Source organism: Osmia lignaria, chromosome 7, assembly GCF_051020975.1.
Source record: "Osmia lignaria lignaria isolate PbOS001 chromosome 7, iyOsmLign1, whole genome shotgun sequence".
In the NCBI taxonomy this organism is placed as follows: domain Eukaryota; kingdom Metazoa; phylum Arthropoda; class Insecta; order Hymenoptera; family Megachilidae; genus Osmia; species Osmia lignaria.
The window spans coordinates 4188437-4209373 of record NC_135038.1 but is presented as its reverse complement, the minus strand read 5'-3'; the positions used below and the strand labels follow the sequence as shown (position 1 = coordinate 4209373).

The 20937-nt window shown below is 38.4% G+C and overlaps 2 protein-coding genes and 2 non-coding genes across 15 annotated transcripts in view; 2 read left to right on the top strand and 2 right to left on the bottom strand.

Moving 5' to 3' along the window:
- Positions 1-10849, bottom strand: part of LOC117609423 (uncharacterized) — a 71815-nt gene extending 60966 nt beyond the window's left edge. Inside the window, exons 1-2 of the mRNA XM_076689097.1 lie at positions 10326-10849; positions 9440-9508 (exon numbers count right to left, since the gene is read on the bottom strand). The gene's annotated coding sequence lies outside the window, so the exon portion shown is untranslated. The remainder of the gene's footprint in view (positions 1-9439; positions 9509-10325) is intronic.
- Positions 1407-20629, top strand: LOC117609422 (NAD kinase). 12 transcript variants are annotated; one of them, XM_034335731.2, is made up of 10 exons: positions 1407-1556; positions 1696-1907; positions 3238-3291; positions 14190-14273; positions 16618-16747; positions 17113-17238; positions 17323-17494; positions 18172-18524; positions 19036-19118; positions 19699-20629. In XM_034335731.2, exons 2-10 carry the CDS (start codon positions 1795-1797, stop codon positions 19889-19891), a joined length of 1308 nt encoding a protein of 435 aa, XP_034191622.1. In that variant the 5' UTR covers positions 1407-1556; positions 1696-1794; the 3' UTR covers positions 19892-20629. The 12 variants fall into 12 exon arrangements, with proteins under 12 accessions (XP_034191622.1, XP_034191623.1, XP_034191625.1 ...); XM_034335732.2 differs by having other exon boundaries at positions 1529-1543; XM_034335728.2 differs by lacking the exons at positions 1407-1556; positions 1696-1907; positions 3238-3291; positions 19036-19118 and adding exons at positions 7613-7863; positions 8809-9168; positions 19176-19258.
- Positions 2504-2575, top strand: TRNAG-UCC (transfer RNA glycine (anticodon UCC)). Its single transcript has one exon. It is a non-coding gene; the product is annotated as a tRNA-Gly (tRNA).
- On the bottom strand, positions 5677-5747 carry TRNAG-CCC (transfer RNA glycine (anticodon CCC)). The gene has a single exon. It is a non-coding gene; the product is annotated as a tRNA-Gly (tRNA).
- Positions 20630-20937: the final 308 nt, after the last annotated feature.

Sequence of the window (20937 nt, the reverse complement as noted above, 5' to 3'; positions counted from 1 at the left end):
GCCAGTTCTTTCTTCTCCTTCGACGCGTGTCGATAAAGCGTGTCAGGTGTGTCGCGTCGCGTCGCGTTAAAACAGCCGACGTAAACTTAATGTCGAGAGTGTAGAAAGGTGGCTGGTAAGCTTCGTGTGTCCAGCATGCACGGGTTTCACGTTCGGGCGTTGAAGAAACGCGGCTAATCGAGTGACTGGCCTTGATAGTTGCCGGTATACTAACCACGAAACAGGTACACGTACCTACCTGTACACGTTCTGCATAAACACGTTGCGCTCGCGATTCCCTGATCTATCGATTGATAGGTTGGCTAGCTTTTCAAATGAACTTACTACCAGTGCAATCGAGTCCGGAGTCTCCTACCGTGACACTATTTACTCGACAATTTATCTGATCGCAAACTGGAGAGAACCGGTAGCTTGAAAACTGTTGTTTCGATCGTTAATGAAGAACTTGCTACGAGAACTAGTACTTCTACTTTTCCGAGTAGAAAAGGGTTGGGAAAATTAACCGGGTACTTGAATTCGCAATTTCTTTTGCAGCTATTCGCAAGGATGTGGAAGAAGACGAACCACAGGTAATCGGAATGACAAGACTTTCCGCCAATTAACACCTCACTCATCGAAATTCCTATTTTTATAAGAAATGCAACTCTTGTAAATATATAGCAGTTACTCCATCTAGTGCATGAAATAAAATATAAAGACTGTTTTTCGAAAACAATACGCGGTTTATCCATTGGGTCGAAGAAGAAGAAGAAGAAAGAAATATCGCCATCTGGCACAAGACATGCGAAGAACAATCGTCTCACCTGTACAAGAACCGGTATATCTTTGCTTATGAATAATCAAAACGTTATCCATGCTTGGCAAAAGCATCGACGCGAAGAAGCATGATTAATTGAATATGCAGATATTTAGCACTGTCATCGCAATTAAAAATATTCGTCTGCAAGTGATCCCGAGGTCACATAATTCTTTCAAATTAATACATAATGATGTGTTATGACTGAAGTAAAAAAATCGAGTACAGGTTTTGCTTTTATACATTCGTATTTTCCCATTCTTTTCATCAGAAATGCAAATTACTCTGCAAATCTTAAGGACGATGAAACTATGGTAAAAGTTATGTATCTTTTCGCCAAGATATTTAAATTTTTATTCCAAAAACGTAAATCGACGTAAAGAGAAAATAAATAAATTCAAAAACAAAAGAAGAAATGTAGGAATAAATATCCAGTGTCCAAGGATTGATGTATGTACATACATGTGGTTTGCGATGAATAATTGAAACAGTTTGCCAGAAACGTGAGTAATGTCAGTCGTGCTCGAATAACGTAAACAAGGTTTGAAAGCGGGAATTTTATAGTTGATTCAAAAATGGCATACACCGGTCCAATAATATCTTGCAAAGAGCAGACCGTCAGGACCCCGAGCGACGATAATAGAAACGGTTCTATTCGCGACAGGCTCTCGGTATTTACACGACAATATTATTCGCCAGTGGCAAGCACAGAGAGTACAGGAACACCACAAAGAAACGAATACAAAGGTAGAGAGAAAGGGTAAGGTGGTATTAGAGGAGAACGAGTTAGGTTAAAGTCGATCGCTTTCAGTACGCGACGAGACATCTCTCGGTGTGGTTGTCTACCAATTCTCGTACGATTTCATTTGTCGTTTTGTTGCCATTTCCTTTTTCGACAGTCAACTCCCGGCTACGCAATAAAAACGGTGCACCAGTGCGTTTAACTTGACACCAGTAATCAGAATAATTAACAACCGGCTTCTGATTAGCCGTACGATATGAACGAGAGGGATCTTCAATTAGCCAAAGCGATGGTGGATCTCGAATTGGATGATAACGCGCCGAAAAAAACGCCCGTCTCCAAAATGTTGGATAAACACCAAACCTTCAGGTGAGAGAATCTTTTCCTTCTCCTTCATGAATATTTTTCTATTACGTAATTAATAGGAAACTCGTTACAGGCTATTATACTTAAACCTGTTAGACGTATACGAGTTATTTGTAAATGATCGTAATGCGGTTTTTGAGCGATCGAGAAAACGATCGTTGGAATCGATAGATCGTTCGTGCGATTATTCGGCTCAGTTCCGTTTTGAATTGCAATGATCATGCGCGACGTTATCTCGTCGTTGGATTCTATTATCTTCTGTCATTGTGTTAGACGGTGTTGTACGGTGGGCAATTAATAGGAACGCTTTTTCTGAAAATAAATTGGCAAAGGCAGCTCGAGTTGATTCAACTCGTGTTTCGTACGATTACGATACGAAGACGTTGATGTAGTCGCTTTAAAAATAAATTTTCCGTTCATTGATCGAAACGATTCCAAGATTCATAGCTGACCGAATTGTCTTCTTTCTCTATGAATATGAATGCGAATTATCCTTGAAGTACTATGTGGAAAAGTCAAGGACGTGAGTGGTGACGTTTTATGATATTGATTGAAAGAATATTAAGGTCACCGTGTTGCTCATCGTTTTACATTCAAGTGCGATGGTGGTGTAATGGTCAGCATAGTTGCCTTCCAAGCAGTTGATCCGGGTTCGATTCCCGGCCATCGCACCATGTTTTTTATTTTTCTATTCTTTTTAACTGAATAATTCACTAACAATGATCTGCCAAGTCTAATACTCTCGCGTGGCACACATTTTATTTATGTCTTTTTTTTCTGGTACAATCAATTATTTTAACGAGACGACAGAAGGACAATTGCAGCCTATCTATCGTACGAGGTAATTAGACTCAAGTATTCGTATCATAATACATATATTATTCGCGAACGAAAAATTAAATCGAAAGCCCTTTGCTAAAATGAACTGATAATCTAGGCCAAGGATGGAATAGAACCTTGCCTTGTTCTGATTCGTAACAATACCCTCTCTCTTTTGGAACAGTACGTTTAAAAAAATGAAAGCGCATGCTCATAAATCTATCCAGTCACTGTATTTCAATATGTTAATTGCATAATATGTTAATTTCTAATAACCAGAGTGTCTAATTTACAAACAAAAGGCTTTCAACAATAAAATCAAAGATATCTTTGCTATTGCGATTTAAAGGTTCATATCGTCACAGATAATTTATCTATCATGACCGTGTAAAACGTTTCGGGTGATAATCAGTTCCGAGTAACTTTGATAAACATCATAACAATATATAGACTTGTTTCATACTATATTTAATCATTTCTTCTTCACTGATTCTTATTCTTTTTTCTATTGAAGCGACGCGCGGTCCGAGTTAACAGTCGACTACATCGAGACGGTGGAGCCGCGAAGGTAACACAGTTTTCTACTTCTTTTAGCATCCCCTGTAACTGGCGCCATCACAGCATGACAAAAATCCGATTGTTTATTGTTTTGTCTGGCAGAGTGTACACGTCGTCCATCGAGGTGTGTCTATATCGATAACCCTTTGAATTTTTCCCGCGTGACACGTTTCATTTGAATGTAATTTTTTCTTTCGTCCAAGAAAGGAAATTCTGTTCGTTATAGACACACTTTCAAAATGAAACATCCCGCTCGTTTTGTTTGTCCTGAATGTCCTGTTATGCATGTCTTATTGTAGTTTTCGTTCTATTTTTTTTTTGCATCCGAGACCCAGTATTCAATAATTGTACACGCTATAAACTTACTATTAGATTGAAATAGATTTGCATTTTTTACATAGTGTTACCTAAACTATAGAATGATTTTTCCATAATTTTCAAGCGTGTAAAGAACTTTCTCAGCCGTGCACATTTAAATTAGGGCTGCAAGACTTTCAGTAGTCGATTCATTTTAGAAACTGTTTAAATATTCCAGTATTCTGTTATTCTGTTCAGAATTGTTACGTCATTATTAGCATCCGGTAATAACAGTTCACCTTTTTTCCTGGATGAGTAAGCGAAGCTTCTATGTTATAAAATCACTTATTTGGTTACTAAACGCCATGAATCATACATAAAAGTATACGACGTGATCACAGTTTAGAGGCTGATATTTTTCAAAAAATTTTATCATTAAAAATACTTGTCAAGGTTGAAGCGATAACAGTAGCAGCGTCTTTCGATAAATGAAACGTAAACGTACAAACATTTTTATCCATCAATATTAGATGTTAGCACTATTGACTTTATCTCGACGACCGTCGTTTAGAGTCACAGATTATTGAAGATCTTTGATCTTAACGACATGACCACGTTCGACACTACTGACAGTTATTTTTGGAAGATACAAGGCTAATGTAATAGCGTGAGACGCGTTTCAAATTGTCTTAAAAGCACTCGCACACCTTATTTGCTATTGATAACGATATTTAACGTCACTGTTGCAAAGTAATACGACGATGCGAGCCGTTTTCAAATGTTCCATAATTTTGGGGCACTGGGTATTATAGATATTATTTATTATTAATTATTAGTTTTTTCTTTACACGAGCAAGAATCCTCGACCCTTGTTATCTAACCATCTGATGTACGTATCTATCTGAATCATTCACGTGATTAGAAGTCTAGATTCGCCGAGGGTCGTAATAAACAATTTCATGGATATTTCGTATATAGTTATGAACTCTTGTACAGAGTACAGTAATACTGGAAATTGTTAGAGTATCCTAATAATAATGATTTCATAGCGTCGAAAACATGACTCCGGTGTAAAAACGTTGCTATGTATAGCAGAGGACGTTGTACGATTAAGTGGAAGTTGTTTGCAATGTGTATCGCCTGATATTTTTCTCTCGACGAAGAACAGATAAGAGGGAATCGTTAGTGCGAACGTGACCGTTCGCGTGAACAATCCGAAATCGAGAAATCTATGACAGTACGCACGAACAAGTCTTTTCGCGTCTGTAACGCTGGGTTATCACGGAGGTTTCCTCTTATCGCTGGAAGTTTTTCTTTTCCTTCTTTCTCCGACGATGCACTGTTCGCTGATGGATCGAAGTGTACACACTGGTTGTCAGAACATTTCAGTATAGTGGTGATCGATATATAGTGATGCAACGTGGTGGAAGTATCCTCAGTAGGGCGGTTTTGCTCAAGAGAAATTCCGGCGTCAGTAAGATTATCAGGTACAGTGAGAGATTGCGTAGAATTTGCAACGCAGACGAGATGTTTTTCGATAAAACTTAATGTCATATTGCTACGATAACAAAAAGCTGATGTCTGCAAAATAGGCGATCAGCAATTGAAACCGTCAGTGCGTTGCAACTTTTCAAACTAGACGGTACATTGTAGTTACGTTTGCAGTTACCTTAGGTACGTACATAGCCGCGCAATAAAAGTAGTGATAATAGAGTGTCTATAGTCTGCTCTCTGTCGTCAGTCCACTTTTAAACAATGTTACCTACTCACAAGATAAAAGAGAAACGTATAAGGAACGAATTTGAAAAACAGTCAAATCCATCAAAATGATGAAGACAGAATTTATGAAGGTTGAAATGACTTCTGATAAAAGATAAAAACAGATTATACGTGCTAATTTATTTTCCACTCTACACGTTCATTTTTCCAATTTACTTTCAATTCATAAATCATTATTCTAGTACACTCTTATACAATTCTCCGTTTCTTTTTGTCGCAAAGAAAAGGTAATTGCATTAGAATATTTGAGAAATTAAAATTATTCAATTAATGTCATTGAACTGTTTTTTTTTTTTGTGTGTATAGTGGAAAAAAAACTTGCACTGCCCGGGAATCGAACCCGGGTCGCAAGAATGGGAATCTTGCATGATACCACTACACCAGCAGTGCTGCTGCACATTTTACTTTACGCTCAGAGATATGAACCGAGTGCACCTATAAATACACCCATTGTGCTACGTATAGAAACACCGATATTTCAAAATAACATTAATATTAATGAAGATAATTCGCGTATTCGTTGTGCCGCATACAAAAGGCAAATCGCTCTCGTTCTGGTGTATTAATAAGAAAATATCAACAAAAGAATAACACATGAAATTGCTTCTGTATGTACACTAATGCTATCGTATGAATAGAAATGGCACTAGGAAAAACTCCTACCATATATTATACTATAGCAACCATTACACCATCATCGCACGTAATAGTACTTTCTATCCGATCCTTTAAGACGCGTTTCCTATGACACACTTTCACGTTACTTTGAACCAATGTCATCTGTTACACATTTGTATAATTTTCCACTTTCGAGTTTTACCATTGCAATTGAATCGGAGAAACGTGATATTCACTAGCAAACGGACATTTTATTTTCAACCATGAACGCGAGATTGCCGGGTTTCTATCGCGCAAAACGCGTCTACAGAAGGACACAAGCTCGTTGTTAACCGCAACATCGTCCTTAAACCACACGCTTTACAGGCATTTATGGGAAAGTGTCTCATTTCATGGAATGCGTACTACGAGTTTTCTTCCCGCTTAAAGTGTTTGAACGTTAGACGAATGCAGAAAGAAAATTGTTAATCTTTTACCGCGATCCAAGCGCGACCCTCCCAGGCGTAGGCTTGAAAACTACTATGAAATTTGTAAGTTTATTCGAAGGAAAACATATAAACGCGTAATCGTACGGCCCTGAAAAGGCGCCTGTTTCACCGCGGGATATTTTGGTTTGCTCGTCGTTTCATCGGTTTTGCAACCGAGCGCCGGCGGCCACAATAAATTTTGATCACTTTCATACCATAATTGCATTACGTGCAACTGGTTTACAGTTATGCCTTACGACCTGCTTGTTATATATACACTTCTCACAGAATGTATCACTGTTTATTATGCAATCGAAGAGGCATCGAGTTGTGTTTGAGAGAAATATATAGATACATTTTGTTCTTTTTTTTCAATAAAAGAAGCACGGGTATATAGATCACTCGACGACAATGCAGGGCTCAACAACATCTGAAAGTTCTTATCGAGATGTAACCTGGTTCGAAGGAATAATCAGGGCAACAAGGAAGTAAACGAGAAGAAGACACATCCGTATATGTACCTACATGTATGAGTCCGGGTCACTGATGATCTACAGTGCTCAACCAGAGACACAATTTTTCGTAATTGAGAAAAGAACGTTCTAAACAATGAAATTATAGACGCGGGCTATTACGAGCGTTAGCATCAATGAAAAGAACAATGAAAATGGGTCAAGCTCGACATCGTCTAATGTGCCGTTAGCGCAATTGTAAGGTCTCTTTGCAAACGAACCAGTTAATCGTTCGTTCGCCTTTCATTGTCGCTTTCACCGATTAGAAGTTTGCTTCACTTAGGGTGGAGACTTCCGACAACAATGGAAACAAGCCTCGCTTACACGATTTCTTTCTTCGATGGGACAAAAGGACCGATAGCTGAGCTAGAATTCATTTGAAAACGAACGTCTTATGTTAAAAAATAAAAAATGTATTTTCTCCACTGGTCAACATCGTTTCTGCGTGAAATTTGCAAGTTGCAAAAATGTTTAAACGGGAGAGGGAGGCAAAGCGTGTTTGCGGTCACGGTTGAACACTTTCATCATCGCTTCCTCGACACTTTTTCTTTTTACTTTTTTTATCGGCCACACTGTGTGATAGTACACGAAGAATGGTGGGGGAGGTGCGAGTTAGAAAGCCCTAAGTGCCTTTCAGAGGCTGCAGCCGGTAAAGTCGTTGCTCAGTGAACTCTGAGCGGTCGCCGATCGCGGTTCTCCGGTCGTTCGTTCCCGTTTCGTGTTTCTTCATCATTTCGATTCCTCAAAGCCTCGATTCTAAACCGTTCACGTGATTTTCCGCGATAGTTTTCCACCGAAAACTCTTCCCTTTCTCCTCCATGGACAGACTGTTCTTCGACTCGAAGCAACACGAGTTTAAATTATTTTTTAAATCGCGGCACGGTACTTTTTAACTAGAATTTCGTCCTTGTAAGTATGCTTTCTCTCTTTTTTTTTCTTTTTTTTTTTAAATAATTCAACACAGTTCAACACGCACGATTATTGAACAACTATGCTACTGAATTGTCTTGTTTCTTGTGAAAATTGATAATCTGACGGACAAAGAATCGTTGACGATCGAAAAAGAAGTAATGAATTTCTAGCCGTAATCGAAATGATTTCACGTGACGATAGCAATCGCGAAGAAACTAGAACGATAACGGGATATCGGTAGCATTGGAAATTCTGATTCGACTGTTACTAGTTAGCCTTCTTCCTTGCTTAAAAAACATTAACGTTTAAATTATATTCAAGGTGCAACGAATTTCGACTAAATAATCGAGTATAGTAGATAATCCGTGAATATTTTATGAAAATGTAACACGATGTGTTTTCTGCTAAACGATAAGATAAAGAGCAAAGGGGAAAACGATACTGATAGCAAATACTAAATATGTACATACAATGAGTTACCAATTGCTCCGTTCGTTACGCAGTGAAATTCTTAAATTCGACGAAAAGTAGGTCACAAAACTCGCGGTAAAATCAAACGGAATTAACGCGAACCGAGCATTGCAAAGCAATTTCCTTGACCAACTCGACAGAAAGAGAAATTCGCAAGTGATATTTATGATTTTTGCTAACATTAACACCGTCCGAATAAACTCGTTTCTCCTGCATAATAAACTGTATCGCAGATATACGATAGATAAACAAATTACGTAACACTTTCTATATTTTATTGGTACACGAGTTTTCGAAAGGTTTTTCTTTTGTTCCCCGCGGAATACGAGCTAGAAATGAATTATTTCTCTTTACGTAAACGAGAAAAAGAAACGATGGTGATCGAACTTTACACCAAGTTTGAACCGTGTCAAAACTCAACAGAAGTTAAAAAGTAGAGGTTGGAAAAAGATTATTTTCAATATTCTTTAGTGTCGAACATGTGCGGGTATTTGTCGAGAGTTCGTTTCCATCGAACACGTGTTGCATCGCAGCTGTAACACACAGTTACGTACACAAAAACGTAAAGGAACATTAAGGAATGCGTAATAACGTGGACGAATGCACGGAAGGCTGTTGAGAGAATTCAAAGAGGGAGAATGATTAAGGGAGAATGGAAATGGTGAGAGAAAAACCACGACGACGAAGCGTGAGCGAAATGCTCGACTGGCGATGCATCGTCAGGAATAAAGGAAACGCTGCTATTGACGATGCCTGCACGGATGTGCCTTTCCTCGAGGATTACGACACCGATCCGGAAATGCGTCGCCGGAAACGTTCCGGCACTTGGCCGTGAGTAAACGAATTCAAAAGCACTTTTAACGCTTTGACGATCAGTGTCACGTATTAGGCCCTCCCTAATTTCCCCTAGGCTTCTCCCCAAATTCCATGTAAATTGGAAAGCCTTCCACGTAGCGGAAGGATCGATAGATCAGAAATCTTATAAAATGTACGCTCGTCAAAATGTTAAAAAAGCAGAAGAATTATGTTAAATTCATTGAACTTTAGCTCGCAATTATGATTAAATAAAATAAAAAAAGTAGTTAGAATTTCTGGCACTCACCAAAGAAGCTCAAGGTTGACTCTTAGAACCAGGAAGTGTTCTCTGTCCAGGATGTGGTTCATTTTGGACCTGAAAAATGAAGAAAAACAAGGAAATTAGCGCGATAATGATGATTCGTTTGGAAGGAAACGAAAAGCAAAATAAAATCGGGCGAAGCTACCGACAAAACCAGTACATATGGTCGTTCAATTTCGTAATTAAACTGGAACCGCGTAATCTGATTCCAATTCATGCGAAACAGGAGCGAAGTCGTTTGCTTACTCAACTTCTACTATGTACCTTGAGGATACGTTTACACCTCTATTAAACCGATAATTACTTATTGTTGTTTCAATAGGATTTTTCTATTCATACGCCTATTATTAATTCATTCATTTGGTGTCTCGTTAGTGTCAGGTCCAAAATTGCAAGTTGCGTAAAAGAAACTGAAATAAAATCAGCAGAAAATAGCCGTGGACTCGCACTAGAGCGAAATCGATTGACCGTCGGTATCGGAGCATGCGTGCAGTGTCGTTCGGGCGTCGCGACGCTAACGTCGTGTCCCGCCCAAGCTAGCTCACGAATTTTCTTCAATTCCTCGACATCGAAGCGCGTTTTTCGTTTCAACAAATTCTAATTCTTGCACGTCGCTGTTCCTATATTTCGTGAAAGAGAAACACGCGATTACGCGTATATTTGGCGAAGTGGTGCACATGGACGAAGCTGAATTAAGGTAGGACACGTGTTGGTTAACCTAAATCTTTCATCGTGAACGTGGCTTACGATACTGTACACCCGTTTAAACGGTGCATTATTTATGTAACATGTTCGTGAAGCGGCTGTGAAAGTGTGAAACGTTTTATTTATAGACATATTCGTCAGAGTGGTTTAAAATTCATAATATTACCAGCAAAGCATTCCTCTGTTCGTGTCGTGTAGCTACCGTGAATAGAGCAGACGAATATTCACGATCTGACTAACTTGAAAATACACCGCTACGCGTCATGAGATACAGAAATGGAGCAAAGGATGACAAAATATTAATATTACAATTCCTTGCTAATCTCTCTTTCAACGCATGCTCCTTGCCGACTACTACAAATATCGAAAAGATCTTGAAAATCGCTCTGAGAAACACCCTGTATATCTCGTCTTATTATTTTTGGAGCAGACTACGTACACCTATGCCAAACGGTTAAGAAAGAGTATCGAATTTGCCCTAGGTTATGATCGGTGGAATTCGAGGAGACTCTATAATGGCAGGAAGCAAATGACGTTTTAAGTCGATGGTAGATACTCGTTTGTATACGTAGTTAGCCGGCTGTTTAACTGTGCACGTGTACAAAGAGGCCGGTACCTGTTCGAATCGCGAATGTTACGGTGGGAGTTGATTTTTTGTTGTTCCTTTCTTCGCGAGCGAGAACGCGTTCACCTTTCGCTGGTACATTCCATTTTACCCGGTTGTTGCACGGAACACCCGATGGCCCGATGGGCCCCCATGGGTTCCCTTGGGTTTCGCCGATGGCGCCCCCGTATTGCCGTTACGCAGAGGTCCGTTGGAATTTCAGAAATTCGCGTCGATGCAATCGATTGCCGAACCGGACATACACGCCGATTCGTTTTCTCCTTAACAGGGATATTCGATGCTGCAACGGAGAAAGAAAATCGAGCAAACAATTTTCTTTTTTTGTAAACCTTTTTCCTTGCAAGATCGTTCAACGTACACTTGCCTCATTTTCGTGAGAAAGATTCTTGCCTCTTCTATATCTATGCCCTCGTATCTTTTCGTTAAATCTCCTTTTCCCTCTCTTTCTTTGTGTTTCTCAATCGATCGAGAGAAAGTCGTTGGATACATAGTTGGTTCGAGTGAAATCCAAAGAAAAAGTTACCTAACGATTTCGGGATGATTATCAAAGTCTTCCTTCTACAGGATGTTGACAAATTTTACCGCCAAATTTCAGAACCGTATGAAAGTTACATAAATTGATATATCCTATAAAATTTCAATTTAAAAACATCTTTGTAGCTATTTCTTCTTTAAACGTTTCAAGCGAAGATGACACACACTTGTTGCACAAGTACAGTCGATAAGATATAAAATGATCGTAGATCCGTTACGTAATATACGTAAATATATATTGGTGTTAGCGTCGACAAGAACCAATGTAGTTTACGGTGTACCGACGTGTCCATAGGAAGAATCCCATAATCGTTGACTACCTGAGGTCTGTTCTTCATTCTTCGTGCAGCCACCTTGCGATTCGGTCCTTTCTAAAGGCTTCTGCTCTTGTCTTCCGAGCAACGTGTCCATTTTAGTGAAACACTTGAAATCCATCCATTTTCCATTTATTTATCTAATTCGATAAACAGTGAACTAGAGAAACAGTGGGGGTGAATGTTCCATGTGCGGGAAAGTCAGTTTATTTCGTGTCGAACTAGCGAGAAGATCGAGAGAAAACGAACGACTAATTGTGCGCTATAATCATCGTCATCATCGTTGAGTTTGTATCAAGATTAACACGAATAATTCATAAACGATGCTCGTCGCTTGTACACGTTCCTTCAAGTGGAAAGAAAGGTTCAAGGTTAACAAATTAACGTTCTGAATCTTCCATTGTTGTTAAATACCGTCGTTTGAATATTAAAAATTAAAATTAGAAAGTTTGAAAATTGTTTAGAACTACACGTGTAAAATGTTAATGTGTCAGAGTAACAAAGAACAAGAAGAAAAAGGGAAACAATTGTGATGCAAAGTTGCAAGAGACTGTCAAGCAATGATTGGATGCCCTTGAAAGCGAATCTAACTATCTCTTAGAAGCAACGTTAGTACGAAGGACATCGTTAATTTCACATTAAAATAGACCTTAGAATTTTAATGATCAGTTCCGTAAAAAAAAAAAAGAAAAAAAAAACACGGGACGGGTTTTGCAGCCTTTTCAGAATCTTCCGTCGAACAGTATTTTCATTGTATTTAATATCAAGCAACCATGAAGAAGAATTGCTGTCGTTAAACACTTGAGTCGCGTTAAATAAATACCCCATTGGAATTCCTTAACGTTTGCAATTTGCTCAATTAAACGACGTAAAAGTGCTTGAAGTGTTTACAAAATTCTTTGTTCGAACCTTGTTCGATGTGAAAAGAATAGATAAATGATTTTGAATCGTTGAAAAAAAATGACGGACCAAGTATCCCCTTTGCTGGAAGTTACAACGAACGGACATCTCGATGTTAATCGCGATATCCTGGAAAATGGATCGATCAACCTGTCGATGGAAAACATTCCACGGAACAGAGTGCTCAGGTAGAAAATTTTCTTTCATCCGTGTTTTAAGCGAAAGACATCGAATGAACAGAAGGAAGTTAATAGAATCTTTTAAAGAATAAACTTCAACAAATTTGCACGAGTTTCTTTTGCAAATAGAAGACCGTACAAGTAATCGAGACGACTAACTTTATTGAACTATTGATATTTCGATTCTTATTTAACGCGTTTTGCGTCAGACTGAAAGAAGACGATGACTCTGCATTACACGGGAGTCTTGAAAGTATACATAATATAATTTACACTTCTTTCGAGTAATGACGTTCAATGAATTACTTTCCTAGTCGATCGTATACGCTTTGCATAGATTAAGAAGAACACTCTGTTCGCGTGAAAGAAACTGTCCTATTTTCCAGACCAATAAAAATTTTACTACTCCGTTTATTTTCCGTTTTCTGAAAAGGAAAATAAATATGTACCGATACTGGCGTAAAGAAACAATAATCTTTTATTAATTGAAACTATTTAATTACGACTGCTGAAGGTCACTTTGTAAGATGCCGACGTAATTGCTGCTACAATGTATTGTAAATTAATTTGCATGTGTCTGTTATATTATAGTAGCTATAACATCGCAAAATGCGTTGTCTCTTAAGTATCATATTATGCAAAGCTTCTACTCTTTTTCTGCAACTAAGATAACTCGAATCGTCTTCTATCGTTATTTCTTGAAAATACGAGAGGGATACACGAACAAATATTATGACCAAGTTCAAATTGAACTACAAGAATATAACATTACATTTATAAAAAAATGTAAGAAAATTGTATCTGCAAAATTTTTGGTTAAAATATTAGAAACATTCGTATCTTGCGTAATGGTACACTAACGTCACAAATATGCAACAACTTATGAATTTTCATTTGTTACGCCTGAGAGACGTAAGGAGGAGCATTAAAAGGTCATAGACCTCCCACAAAAAAGATAGACGCGTAAATTCAAATTACATTTCATTCACGTCAGTATGAACGCGTTAATTACTTAATTATCATTTTACAAAAAGATCAATTTATTTCCAACCACGTGCAATTTAATTGGTTCTTTCACTTGAGCCATTTATTCCCACAGACGTTCATGCTTATTCAAACGAAATGTATCATTTGCAAATGATTTTAATACCTAATTAGATTGACTGCCATGTGACTCATCGCTGGTCAATGTCTCAGATACATTTGACGTGTGGAAAATTTAAATTGGACAATGGAATAATAATAATCATAGTCCATTTGAACTGCAGTATTTACTGTGTGAATAATTGTTATTATAATGTTACCATTATCATTGGAGAAGTAAACGTAATTAAAAATTAGGGTTTTAATTTCTTATCGCACTAACACACTGAATACCGTGGGAGTTACCGATGTCCAGCACCAGGACAAATTATTTAATAGTAAAAAGATTAATATTTCAATGATTCCTCTAATTGCTTCATTTATTGTGTTCACAGGCGAACAAGAAGTTTGAACGCACCTAGTCCAATACAACAATTCGGGCCATGCGGGCGCATCATGAAAAATTCCGCGATGGTCATGTAAGTATGAATCTTCATTTTCTTTTTAACCAGTTTTTACCTAATTCCAAAAGGTTTCTATCTTTAGTAGCGGCTAGTTGCACCGACGTCGGTAGAAAGTTACGTCGATTCGTTACGGAATCTTAGGTTTTTTCCCCTGTTTTAATTAGGCAGTAGGTTTACTCGGTGCTGGTAGCACAAGTTAGTGTAACGAAGGAAAGCGTGTTATTTCGTGAAGGAAAAAAAAAAAAAAGTATGTTACGCGCAAGTATGGCGTCTTGACCCAATTATCCGTGACAATGACTTCTTAAAGCGAACCTAAGCGTTGTTTTGTCAGCGTGAAGTAGAAAGCGGTTCTATATAACGTGCATTCAGCGAAACATTTCGGTGAGCTGGTTGTGAAATGCGAATGAACACGAGTGCGTGCATAAAGGCGATCTAAAAACCTTCTTATTTGTTATCAATTATTATAAGATTACCGGAAGAAAAAATCTGATAATACATCGTATTATATAACACATCAGGTTATATGTGGTTTATGACCGTAAATGGATGTGTTCTTTAAAATTACTTGTAATTACTATTTAACAGAACAGATAAGAATAAAATGAAGAAAGATTAAAGTTTTTCAAGGTATTAATTACCTATACGTCACAAAATACTTTGTTGCAAAGTTGAAAAAGTTTAAAACTGTTTTTTTTTATTTTTTTTTTATTAACATAATTGATGTCGAATGTTAATGAACAAATCTACGTATGTCGTATTGTACGTAAAACAGAAAAAGGAACTTGTAACGATGAATCGCATATTTCCAACGTGTAATTTGCTTGCAACTAAACATTACATCTTGTTGCAGTAAAGCAATTAAATATTTCTATACGACCATTATTATTCAAATTTTATATGCAAATTTCTAAATCTTTCAGTTAATTAATATTTGTAAAAAAAAAAGTGCATGACCTATCGAAAGAGATGATGATTGTAATTGAACGAGATGTCAAGCGTATAAGGGTGCGCTACGTATGCGCGTACGCGTGTCTATCAGCAACGAAACAAGTGCACGTGCATCACGATTACGCGAATTGCCTCGCATATTTTATGCACATGGAAATGAATGGCGTGGCGATCCTTCACGTGCAATATGAACACCCGTGTGCGCTTGCGCGTCGTCCGATTGTTTACCGTTAAAAAACGTAGTGGCGCGTTCGATCCACGTTCAGTACGAGCGCGACTCTCAATCCGGTACCACGTCATGGTTGGAACAATCAGGTAGGTCCTTTTAACTTTGACAAGCGTAAATTTCAGGAAATACATCGACCACATTTCTTCTTTATTTTTACAAAACAGATCACTGTCAAAATGATATTTTGGTAGCTTTTGCGAAAGTCACTGATCACGGGTTAACGCTAAATAAAATGAATTTTATTGATGTTCAATGCATTCGTTACCAGCGTCATTAGCATGTGATATGTCTCATCGCTCATGTGAGACAAGGATTAATTAGCAGCTAGGTCCATCGCCAGAGTTTCTTGATTTCGAATTTCAAAACGATACACAGTAAAATTGAAAAGGTGCATCTGATGCAGTTGAATGCACTCCTTTGCCTCGAAAGGAGCGCTGACGATTCAATGCTATTCATCGGTCGACAAGATGCGACACTTTTTGATCTGGCATGATTTCCAGAAGTTTTAAAATAGACGAACTTGTAGACGATATTCTTAAAATAATTCGCATTCTTATCGGTATTACGTGATTTTATTTCTTGTCGAATAAGAACCAGGCAATGAAGCAACGAGATAAACTACTTCTGCATTATTATCGAACGGAAAAGAAGGTACATCCTGATTGAACTTTGCCATAGCCAATGCTATTGTTAACATTAATCGTTCTCGATTCATTCAAGCCTTTAACCTTAACGACCCTAATTCAATGATAACTTTCTTGATCGTCTACCTTTCTACATACCCAAAGCACTTTTTTTATAAATATTTAATCAATCTGATTAGCAAGTATTTCACTTTAAAATCGACACTGTAACCCCTGAACAATTGTGCAAGGTAAGAGTGGGCAGTTTTCCGAGACTCGATAACGATTCAGTTTATCCTTGAACGCATGAAGATTCTTGTCGATCGAAGTACAGAAATCGATTTTTTTTCGTTATTAATATTAATTGTTTTAATGACGCATTTCGCGGTAATGTTAAATGCAAGTTTTCTCGTTATTTTGTTCCGGCTTTTCCGACGAATTCAGTGAAAAAGGATGAGCACATCTGAATTAATGCGATTGTCAGTATTTTCCATTAAAAATTTAAACTTTGATTGAAGTAAATATATTCGTGTTTTTTCCTCTCTTTATGTCATTATAGGACCATACAAGACCCAGCCTCTCAGAGGTTGACGTGGTACAAGCCGCCGCTCACTGTTCTCGTCATCAAGAAGGTCCGTGATTCGTCGGTTTTACCACCGTTTGTTCAATTAGTCACATGGCTAATAGAAGTAAGTACCAAGTTATTTATTTATTTCTTCACTAATAATCAATTAGTACGACGTTTTTACAAAAGCAGCATTTTCAGGCATCTTCTGAATTATTCGAAACGTATTACGATTTAATCAACCTAATCATAATCTAGGCAGTGTCTCTAAATCTCCTAAGCACCGCGCTTATTTTTCGATCTATCGATTCATATTACGTGACGTGGAAAGTTTTTGTGTACATATTTTATCAACGATTACTTGACGTATCGCGTACTTTTTTATTTGTAAATGTAAATGTACTGTACACGTTGCGTAACACATTTTATTTTTCGTCTTCACGATCGGTAATTAAGTAGAACGGTCTAAATTTTCGTGGACGATTTTAGGAAAAACGGATGGTAGTGTTTGTCGAAGCATCGGTCCTAGAGGATCCAGCTCTAGCTAGGGACCCCAGATTCCAAGGGGTTCGAGACAGGTTGCAGACTTTCAGGGATGGAATGGACGATCTTCAGGTAATTATGAGCTATTCGAGCCGGCCTGAACTCTCGAAGGTTTTTAAATCATCGTTTCTATGCTGAATTAATGATATTTTTAAGGATCGCATCGACTTCATCGTCTGTCTGGGAGGCGATGGAACTCTTCTCTACGCGAGTTTGTTGTTTCAACAATCGGTACCGCCTGTTATGGCGTTTCATCTTGGTTCCTTAGGGTTCCTAACGCCCTTCGAGTTCGACAATTTCCAAGAGCAAGTGACGAACGTGTTAGAAGGTGAGCTGCGATTTTCACTCTGCATTTCGCGCAACAGAACTGTAATCGACCGCGAATGTCTGCATCCTTCGAAACTGTTATCCCCTTTCTTCTCGTTGATAGTGCCATATTACAACCAAACAACGTGACTTATCGTACGGCGGTTCTCTTTAAACGATGACAAGACTAAAAATTCTTGTCTCTGGTCATTATTCATCGTTAACGTTAAAAAACAGTTGATTTCTTGTACTCGCCGCCCCAGCTAATTATAATGTTTAATATTTCAAAGGAAAACTTTGCGCGCTCTCGGCCGGACGTGCCCAGTGTTTACCGAATAAACTATGAGTCTGCTCTAGGGTTAACAGACGACTTGCGATGACGTATATATACCGAAAGTTTCCAATTCGGACCACCTAACCATCTTCCAAACGAGCTGACTAAGCCTATCATACACCGCAAACTGCCTATAAATATCAAATGATAGTAGTGATCTAACGCAGGCGACAGTCCAATTAAAACAACCCTCCTTTACTGAACAAAACAAATTGAAATCCTAAAACAATCATCCCCCTTTCAAGTATCCAATCAAGGATCGAAAACCAAGCCACTCAAAAAGGGTACCGGTCCCTTCAAGATCAACGACAATGCGTTAAAAAAAGATGTGTTATAAATGTGACCAACATTGGCCTTGTGTCCAGGTCACGCGGCCTTGACCCTGAGAAGTCGACTGAGATGTATCATCATGAGGAAAGGGGAGGAGAACAAAGAGGCGAAACCGCCAACAAATCTGCTGGTGCTGAACGAGGTCGTGGTCGATCGAGGCCCGTCTCCGTACCTCTCGAATATCGACCTCTTCATCGACGGGAAACACGTGACCAGCGTACAGGGTGATGGCCTGATCGTAAGCACGCCGACAGGGTCCACCGCGTACGCGGTCGCAGCTGGAGCTAGCATGATTCATCCTTCGGTACCTGCCATCATGATCACGCCGATCTGCCCTCACTCTTTGTCCTTCAGGCCAATTGTCGTGCCCGCCGGCGTCGAACTGAAGGTATTTCCGAATTTTTTCACCGTACAAATGAATCGACACCTTTTATGGCCTGGTACAGCTCTCCATAAGGGACAGAGTGTACGGGCACCATATTGGTGATTGGTAGTATTTGGAGAAACTCAACGTCATTCGTGGTTAGAGAAGCTATTTGATCATTGCGAAGATCAAATTTAAATACAGATGAATGGAAATACGAAAAGAGTTCCTAGAACTTATCGAACGGTTCACCAAGTAATACAGTATTTCCGTGTGGGTCAGTAGAAGCTTCTTATCACGATACGATCAGGATTTCTGGTTCGAGACGTTACCCCATAGAAGGAAACTTGGTCTGGAGGGATGTCGGCCGCATTCCCAGACCATGCGCCGTTCTTGGTTTGTTTAAAAAAAAGAATGTCGAATCGTTGATCAAGTTTCGCGAAAATAGCTGAAGTTCATACTGACTCCATGGATCCTTTCCGTCATACGTGATAATTGAATAGAAATTCATTTAGTCCATTGCTGTCTATCGCAGATCTCTGTTTCACCAGACAGCAGGAACACCTCGTGGGTGTCCTTCGACGGTAGAAACAGGCAGGAACTGTTCCACGGCGACAGGTAATTTTTCATTTGTCAGATTTGTCTAATCGTTTGCGTTTCTCGCGATTATTACAGATAATGGCAAACAGCAACGCCCGCAGCACAGCTTACGTCTCCTTCGACGGTCGCAATCAGCAAGAGCTACGGGTCGGGGATAGGTGTGTCCTCTTATTTCGTAAAAGACTTTCTCTCAGTTCTCCCTTTACTATTTTCATCGCAATTATTACATTATCCTTTTATTTATACATTCTCTGTTTTGTATTTCAAATTCATCTCTCGTTATCTTTCGGTATTATTCACGAAATTATTCTATCTCTCACGCAACCACGATGGAAACTTTGTATCTGTTCATTCTTCGTCTAGAAATGGGACGTTGGCTGTACTGCTGATGGTACTCTTCATGCAAGAATCACTCGATAAATAAAGAGACAAACGCTCGTACCATCGATCATTATGGATTAACTAGCTGAACAACAGTTTGACTCTTTATTTATTGAACAATTCTCGTACATCATTCGTTTATCTTGATTATCATATTTCAATATCGCGCAACATTATGCGATGAACTATTCAACTAACCATCAGACGTCCTTTTCAGCTTAAGGGTGACTACCTCGATATACCCGGTACCCAGTATTTGCGCGGCAGACCAAATCACAGATTGGTTCGACTCTCTAGCCGAGTGTTTGCATTGGAACGTTCGCAAGAAGCAGAAACACCTGGACGAATTGAGCGATCTGACCCATTCGTCCAGCAACGACACATTGGACTCTTTGGATCGTGATAGCTAGGCCAGGTGAACGAGTCACTATGTGGAAACGAGCAACTTCGGGCCAATTTCGATTAATATTCAGGTCTGATCGCAATAATCAGTGACTCGTTATCTGTATCCACGAATGCTGCCACTTTGAACGCGATGCAAACAAAAGTTTAACTTGTGTTCCATTGTGCAAATAAAAGAGAACGAACTGACTAAAGCACAATAGTTGAAAGGACTAAAAAATTATCACGCGTCGTTCGAGACACGTTAATGAGTGTACTAAAATTCCGGATGAAACGACGAATACGTTAGAATATGTGTACAGGAATCATTCAATTGCTAATGGACTAATTTTCCACGCGAAGATATCCGTAGAATTGTGAAGAAAGATTCAATGCATCGAAGAACACAACGGATTAAACGAAACTGTATAGTGTTTTGGGTCTAACACATAATGGTGCAGTCTTTGTACGTGTTTCGATGATGTTTTTCTTTTCATATGCATACAATATTCTTCTTTCATCATTCGACAAAATATTTCTTTGTTGTTCTATTGAAATGAACAAGTCGTTTACGTAAGAAGATACAACGATTAAGAATTAGGTACAAATATAAATGGGATATTAATGATTAAAACATTAAATTCTTGTCAGGATATGATAAGAGCTGCTATACAGCGATTAAATTAATAAAACAAACAGATTAAATTACGATTTTAAATTACTACTTAGAAGCGATTCATCGATGAACAGCAAAAAAAAAAATGGTGTCAAGAGACGAAATTGCTAGAAGAAAAAAAAAAAAGGAAACTTTTCGCCGCCAAGCGTGTCCTGTTTATTTATCACACATGTGTGATTCTTGATGCATTTCGAACCACCGAGTTTAAAGTTGTATCTGCTACACAGATACAAATTCTGTGCACTTTTTTCAGAGCAATTTGTTAATTGTTATGAACAAAGTACACGAGCGTGAATCAACTATAGAAAAATACTGTTGTCAATAATTTTGTTACTTTCTGACAACAAAAATGATCCAATTCATTCATTCGTTCATTCATTCATTTATTCATTCATTCAT

What these genes read in the sequence shown, in the direction of transcription:
- LOC117609422 (XM_034335728.2), top strand. Translation starts at nt 8,990, where the DNA reads ATGGAAATGGTGAGAGAAAAACCACGACGACGAAGCGTGAGCGAAATG. An exon ending in TAGTCACATGGCTAATAGAA is followed by an intron (nt 16,748 to 17,112) that starts GTAAGTACCAAG and finishes GGACGATTTTAG; the next exon opens with GAAAAACGGATGGTAGTGTT. An exon ending in GAGCTACGGGTCGGGGATAG is followed by an intron (nt 19,259 to 19,698) that starts GTGTGTCCTCTT and finishes CGTCCTTTTCAG; the next exon opens with CTTAAGGGTGACTACCTCGA.